This window comes from Opisthorchis viverrini, assembly GCF_000715545.1.
Source record: "Opisthorchis viverrini unplaced genomic scaffold opera_v5_535, whole genome shotgun sequence".
NCBI lineage: Eukaryota > Metazoa > Platyhelminthes > Trematoda > Opisthorchiida > Opisthorchiidae > Opisthorchis > Opisthorchis viverrini.
Genome location: NW_008752196.1, coordinates 163913 through 171485, shown reverse-complemented (window position 1 = coordinate 171485; position 7573 = coordinate 163913). Strand labels below are relative to the sequence as shown.

Below are 7573 nucleotides of genomic sequence, written 5' to 3'. Positions count from 1 at the left end.
AGATAAAAAGTCGTGTTAATTTGAGCAGAATTTCGACGTAAGCATAATGTATGCTGGCACACCGTACAAAATATGCGCTCGGAAATCAATTACCGAGGCAATTTTCCGCTGAAATCTGTGTTCACCAGCTCAGAGCGTTGAGTGCACTATCAACATTTGCGCGAACTTTTTTATATAGGTTGTTTGTGATACCTAATGCTAAATACTTTTGATATCCGCAATTCGCGTCGTGGGTTGTCGCTGTCACTGAAATCTCTCAGCATAACATGCGTCATCAACAACCGGCGTTCTGCAAATTTTGGTGAGGAAGTGACAGTGTCAGTAGATGTAGCGCCGTGTGCAGACCGTTTCTAATGCCGCGTGGAAAATTCAACCTTCAACCTCGTTGCGGTATTCTCTGACATCAGCACTCTCGGCAGTAGTCTCATGGATGCCATCGGAAGATTGTCATTCGACATCTAACCACTCCAAGCGCTTTTCTCTGTTATTTCCACGATTATCTCTACCTACGTCCCGCCTGTCTTAAAACGATCCCATGGAGGGAGTATCTTACACATGACGCCCGAATTTTCCAAAATAGCTCGCAGTTTATGGTGAAGTGAAGCGAGGTCACCATGAGTAGACCAGAATTCTAAGCTGGCGTCCCTTGTTGCCACCAACCAGGTTGCTAACTCCTACACAGTGCTATCCAAAGCTAATTTCTGCCCCTTTCAGTTATTTGCGTGCGCGATATCCCCAACGAGCTCCACAAACGGGATTAGCAAACATTCAAATCGCGTGCAAGCTAGCCACAACAGATATACCCACAATCACAGGAACTTTCTACTTTTCTCCTTGATTTTCCGACAGTGTACGCTTATTGTGTTTGATTCCAGCGGTGTTTGGTGACAGATTTTAATTCTCTGCGCAAATCGCCTGATTGTTGCCCCAGAATATTCGGAATCGTCCTCTACCGGGTATGCATTTTAGATCAGCATTCAAGGAACTTTAAGTAAAGTTTCACTGGGCATTAAATAATGCTCGAGTCACAGAAATTCCCTGCGCACCATATTTTGCTGGTATTCACGTTCATGCGCAATATCTCGCAGTCGCTTATTGTGAGTTGACAAATAAAAAAATCCGACGACGCCATTGTGTTCAATGTTACCAAACAACATACTGGCGCATGTGAAACACGATCAATGACCTTAGGTTCGTCACGTCTCCATCTGTTCTCGTCTGATTTAAAGCATTTTAAAGCGAGGGGCACTGGCCAGCTTCCCGTTCTTTATGATTGGTCGGCGGATTCGTAGAACAGGCGAATGTGTGCTTATATCCCCAGAGGACGAATATTATCCTTTGCGCTGAATAATGTCTTTTGTGTTGAACTCGTTTATGCAAGAATACGCACAATATCAATGCCCATATTGTAAACGCTAGGTCTGTTAAAGTCATTTCGCATGTTTTCCTGTCACAAAGGTTACATAATTTTCATTGCCTTGCATAAATATTGGTCGCTTTGCCACGCATTTCGAAGTTTCTTGTTACTGATGTAAAACCACCGACCCACACTAATAGGACGACGTGGAAATCAATAAAATCAGAGAATTCAGGGTTTCCAGCCACAGATCAGTTTTACGATATTCAGCTCTTCGGCTGCCTGAACAGGAGTTTAATTAGTCCGCTCACTCAAACAGCGCACACTGGCCCCGACCTCTTAATATGCGACTGGAATAGCGCGGTCAACTAATGCACGAAACTACGATTGATGTTTAGTGTTCCATTCCACTCATAGATGCTTCGGCACAGGCATATCCATATTGATGAAGGCAGCTAGAGCCAGACAGAGATTAATGTGAGTATGAGACGCGACGCATATATGGCTTTTGGGAGCTAGGATATAACCGACAATTTTGACAGAAGTTTCTCTTTGCGACCCTACAGAGTTCTCAGGCAGTTTCACTACCGGAGTCGAAGCCGCATATCCGCCTAAAATCCATAGGTTTGATATGCATGACCAAGTGAGAAGTCCACTCAGAGTAAAGTAGAATGTATATTTACTGCCTCTGGTTTAGTCTATATGGTCGAATCAACAAACAGTCCGTATATCTCAAAAGAATGGTTCATTTATTCTGTCCGTAACCATTTTGATGAGGCTGGTCTACATTTGCTTGGATGAAATCTTAGTTGACTGATAACGTGACCGCAAACGAGGTCGAATGACGTGGTCATTTTGTGTGACTAACGAAGGATTTCAAATGGCTGAGAATCTGAAGTCTGATCTGGTGTCCGCGATAATCGTTTGAAGGATTGAGTGACTCGGTGACTTCGACGCCTAATATAGATCTATCGCCGTGATATGTGTGAAACAATGTTTGAACGTCTGAGTCTACGTACCTGCGAAGGGCATAGGTGGGTGATCTCTTCGTACCTCCACATTTCTGATAGAACCTGCAAGACGAGAAACACTTTGTATCTGTCTTCTAAATTTGTGCATCTACAAAATTCCTCACCTTTCTAAATGCGTCTTTCACGAACTCTGTCAGTTTGTTCCCACCAACTCACCCGTGCACCAAAATTGAAGCACATTGGACTGGACTCCAAATTGGAGATAGAACTATTCATACACACGGCAGGCGATTGGAACCGGTGTTTGTGGTTTGGGAAGGTTCGGGATTTTTGTTGGAATTTCGTCCGGTAAGTCAAGCTGCTCTATGCGGAGAAGCGAAGAAGCCGTGAACATGTGTTTCATTCTCATTGGAACCGCCACCGATGCACAACACGCAACAACCCAAGATTGTATTAAAACCGCAACTTCTCTGTTAACAGTTTGAATGCAACTGTTCGGTCACTAGCTACTCTGAGTAGCTCACGGTTACCTAGGATGAACAATATATTAGTAACTCAGTGGAAGAATAAATTTCACCCGATGAGACGGCGTTCGAGAAGCCAGCCAATACGTGTGACCGTGTGATGTGAATCCCTCGATTGAACGTGAGCAAAGCTACACCCTGTCTAAGGAAGAGTTGATCTCGCCGCTGATCAGTCGCTCGTGGCCATAAAGGCTGAGATTTTAAACTGCCAACCAGGGAGTCAAGGGTTAAAGTTTGTCCGGAGTTTCATGAGGTGCGCACCGCTGAGGATACCCAATACGGACAAAAAAGCTGTACGGTGGTTCTTGGCTTTTAAGTATTGACTGGCTCTACTTACAGGACTTTTACCAGATTTCCATATCAAAAACGCCTTGTCACCACCAAATCTCAGGAAGAGTCTTTTTAGGCGAACGAAATATTCCGACGTTAAGTCAAAATGTAGTGCGTCGGGAAAGTAATATAGGTCAGTAATTGCAAATGTGCAAACCGGTCAGGATTCTTAGATCTTGGGTAGAATCAACAGGATCACGCGGCCCACCGACTTGCACTAGTGCTCGCAGGTAATGGCTCACCATCTGTATGTTCATGGGCGTGTATGTGATCACCGCAGAATGGGCCAGTCCAGGGGATGCGCGGATGCTGTGCGAATGGTTCGGGTGTTGATCGGCTTGACGACTGGAGGATTTATGGACTCCATCTCCCTGAATAGATGGACAGAAGCTTTACAGATAAGGTGCGATTTGTGGATTCGCTTAGCATGATGGTCAGGGCGGACAGACACATTTATGGTCTGAATTAGTCCGCCACATTAATGTCCATCCGTAAAAAATAATTTTTTTACTACATACTAAAACACTCACAGTAAATTTCTGATACGAATCAGTACGACCATTGCGGGCAATTTTTCTGAAGTGCATTTCTGAGATTTCCAGCTATCGCCCGGAACATGGCAGAAATTGTGGCGCGCCGGAAAACTCCAGACACAAGTGAAAACTACCGGACGTTCTTGAAAATGGTAAACAAAATATCTCCACAAAACCAAGCATTGTTGTTCGCCAAATACAGTTTTCGCCATCCGGGCTGCGGTTATCATTTAGCATACAAAAGATTGCATGAAATCCAAGGTTTCCTCAACATCTACACCAGTCTCCAACAGGAATCGTTGAGGTGGTGATTTCCCAGACAATAAATCCGTTTGGTGTCAACTGTGCTTTAAACGTGTGAGTTCCCACAGCATGCTTGGCGACAAGTGAACGGTATGTACTCGGTCAAGTTACATGCAACTCCTCAGCGCGTGCTACGTATGAATGACATGATATCAATCAAACGTATAAAACCACACACATCACACACGTGTCGCATTTCTCATAATGAAATGAAAAAAATACTTGCAATTTTGCAACAAACTTCCGCGGTACCCGCAGTTGTATTTATGTTTCCAAGTGTTTCACAAATCTATTGAATTTTGAATGTTCGACAAGCGNTTTACTTTTTTTTCCCAAAGCCGATGCAAAGTTTATCTGAACTGTTGGTTCGTACCGTACTGTCAAAATTCCATTCGCATTTCTAATGAGTAAGGTAAATTCCGCTGGTAATTAAGGTTCGACTGGTCATTTTCCGTAACTTAATCTTGACCCTCATTTTAATTAGGAGTTTCGACAACCGATAGGGACTGAGTGAATAACTCCCCCCACCCATTTGCTGGTGGCTTCTCTCAGCAACTTTTCAGGAGTTGATTTAAATGTGAGCTCTCGTTAATTACGGAATGCTGGCAACTTAACCCAGGATTCCGCACAAATTAATAGTTGAAATCTATTTCCTAACGATGTCGATCACGGGTCAGGACGATGTGTTGAAATCCGTTCATTAACCAGAAAAATTGGCTAATTTGGAAATGATTCATCTAAAGCCATTATTTAACCGCGCGACCTAGAGCCTTGCATATTGTTGAGGGACTTTTGGGTATTACCCATAGCCATCAACCGTTTTGCGGTGATGTAGGTTTGTCAAAATGCTGTTGGAAAACAATAGTGGACTGAATGCTCGACTAAAGAGTTTTTGTAAATATCTGTTAATAAACACACATCCAGGCAGATCACAGAACACCCCAATTTAAACAGCTAACGTTAAGTGCTTAAAAACAGCCATCCAAATATGGAAAAGAGAAATAACAGCGCGGAGCTACACCCTCATTTTGGCACAGGGCGATTGGGCGAACATGCTGATTAGATTCGAACCACGCTTATTACGCTCAGGCATCTTGCGCTTTAAAAGCGCTACCATTTCATGATTAACTGGCGTCCGTCGTGATACCCCCACGCTTACCTCGGGAAATTTTAGGTATGCCCATTTGTACCCCTCTCGCTCTCCGTTTTGAGCCGTGGCGAAACCTTGAAGCTGGAATGTCGCTGGATAATTGCTGATAAAGTACGATCGACTTCACCCAGCTTTGGGGTGAATCAGCTTGAAATTGCGGTGTATATTCAGGCAAATACTTAGATTTCTTGTGTTCCTTCAAACGAAGTACGAAGCGGACCTGAGCCGGCCCACGAAGAGTAGACTCGACTGACATAGCATTCCGTCTAGTCATGACATGCGGAGCGTCCATTCAAGGACTGCGTTCACCAGGACAACATTTTAGTGAGTTAATAAAGGAAACTAAAGTCACTCAGCAGAAGTTATTTACTAGCGGGCGTTGAACGTCCATGCGGTCATGGATTGCCCGCATTGTGGATTCGGTTTACTACTTGTGCATAAAACCCCACGGTCGATTTACCGGCTTTGTAATCAACGGCTGGTGCCTGCTTAAGAACGAAAGAAAGGCAGGCTGACGGTAATGTATCCAGTTGTCTAGTGTCCATCGTTGAGGGATTAGGAGATTTTTTAATCCAATCCACAAGGCAATGTTATTGAGGAACTAGAGGGTGAAAGAGGGCAACTAAAAATCCGTATCAATTCTACGTAGTTCAGAAAAACATGAGAGAAAATTTCCTGGTAGCTTTGAAAACAACTACGGGTGCTTGGTCTAGGTGAACAGAATAGGCTGATTAGGTGAAGTAGATATGTTTCAAACTGCAGCTGCTGCGTTAGATTACAAGCCCTAGTAAGAACCTGACAGCACTTCGGGTCCATCTGAGCAGACCAACACATGAAACGTACCGAGTAAGTTCCCGGATATATTTTATACGTACAAATTAGACAAATTCCTCCATATGGATGTGTGGAACATTAGAGACACAACCCAAAAGATTGAGTAATAAGCTGCACCACTCAGTTTGTCTCCCCAAGCCTCCTCCAGCATATATGTGTATACATATGAACATATTTATTCACATATATGTATATATACATGCATATATAAGCACAAATATGCATACTTATACTACAAGCCAAGAAGTGCAACGCATGAGATGGTGCGCATAAGATCATCATTTTTACTCGTGGGTGCGGCTTCCCAAAAGAGCACAAAGATTAACACTTAGACGTTTTATAAATAGTTTATTCCCATTAACCAGGTGGGCAGTGTGCATATTATTTATTCCAAAACGCGGGTGGGCGTACGACCTAACAATAATCGTGCTTCTCATTTCACGGCCTTCGTTAGACTTTAATAACAATTACCGCACACTGATCCATCAAAATGCATGCTGTAATGCATAGCAGCATTTTGTGTCAGCAAAATAATAGAATTAGATTGAAGAATAGGCTGCCTCTTTTCTCAGTATTTCTGCAAGTCGCTATTAATGGAATCACACCTTCGGCTGCGATGTTCTCATCGGGGAACTGAACGTACAGGCAAAGTGGATTATCTTTGGTTAGCTAGAAATTTATCGGACCAATGGGTCGCTTCTGATTAAACCTTTGCAATCAACTGATTACCATGGATAGTTATTGGGTTCTAACCTCAAGAGCCTGTAACAAATTAATTCCTGCGATACATGGTCATTTACTCTAAGCTACAAGGATAAATTATCCCGGTTGGGAGTCGTAAATACGGTTTCTTTGTGTCCTCGTCAAGATGTTATTCGCCGGCTCACAATGGATATCGCAATCTCTGGGCCACATGGATGTTGCAGGAAGGCATTTTGGTAGGCAGTATTTTATCGAAACACGTGAAGGTGAGGTCAAGGGCTAACAATCCGTTTTTATATGTGCTTCAAGAGATTTTTGCTAATAGAATACAGTTGGGTGAGATGACTGCAACATCTCACACTGGGACTGATGACACTGCTTGCGATCAGTACTGTAATCTACAGGTCAAACTGGACAGAAGTCGCAACAAAGTACTAAGCAACATTAAGGTGCTAGTGGAAACATTTAACAGCAATTGACAATTTAGAATGAGTCGATGCATAATGTAGACCAGCTTTCTTTGAGATCACCCCTCGATAATTTGCTCTTAAGGGATATTTTTGCTTATCCAATTTCGCAGCATACACGCACATTTATCAATTTGCAAACTTAGCGAACAATACGCCATTTGCCCCTAGCAGCGTTTTCTAGCGCTTTTTTTAGCGACCCCACATCACGTTCACGAATTATTAAGACGCAGATATCACGCTTGTCTGTGTCACTCCTTATGTTGCACCCGCGACCTATTCGTCCTACTTCGACTTTCGGGGCGTTCGCCGCAAACCTGAGATTTTACGCCAGTGTGTAAACCTTGGCAGACTGTGGGGCAAGCACTTATGAAATAGTAATCTGAACATGGATCATACAAA

General features: G+C 43.3%; 1 protein-coding gene across 1 annotated transcript in view; it reads right to left on the bottom strand.

The window, feature by feature from the left end:
• The window catches only part of T265_15480 (hypothetical protein), a gene marked incomplete at both ends in the record, with an annotated part of 15814 nt that extends 12261 nt beyond the window's left edge, over positions 1-3553 (bottom strand). Inside the window, 3 exons of the mRNA XM_009178320.1 lie at positions 2377-2420; positions 2545-2691; positions 3425-3553. Coding sequence (XP_009176584.1) covers positions 2377-2420; positions 2545-2691; positions 3425-3553 — 320 coding nt within the window. The remainder of the gene's footprint in view (positions 1-2376; positions 2421-2544; positions 2692-3424) is intronic.
• Positions 3554-7573: the final 4020 nt, after the last annotated feature.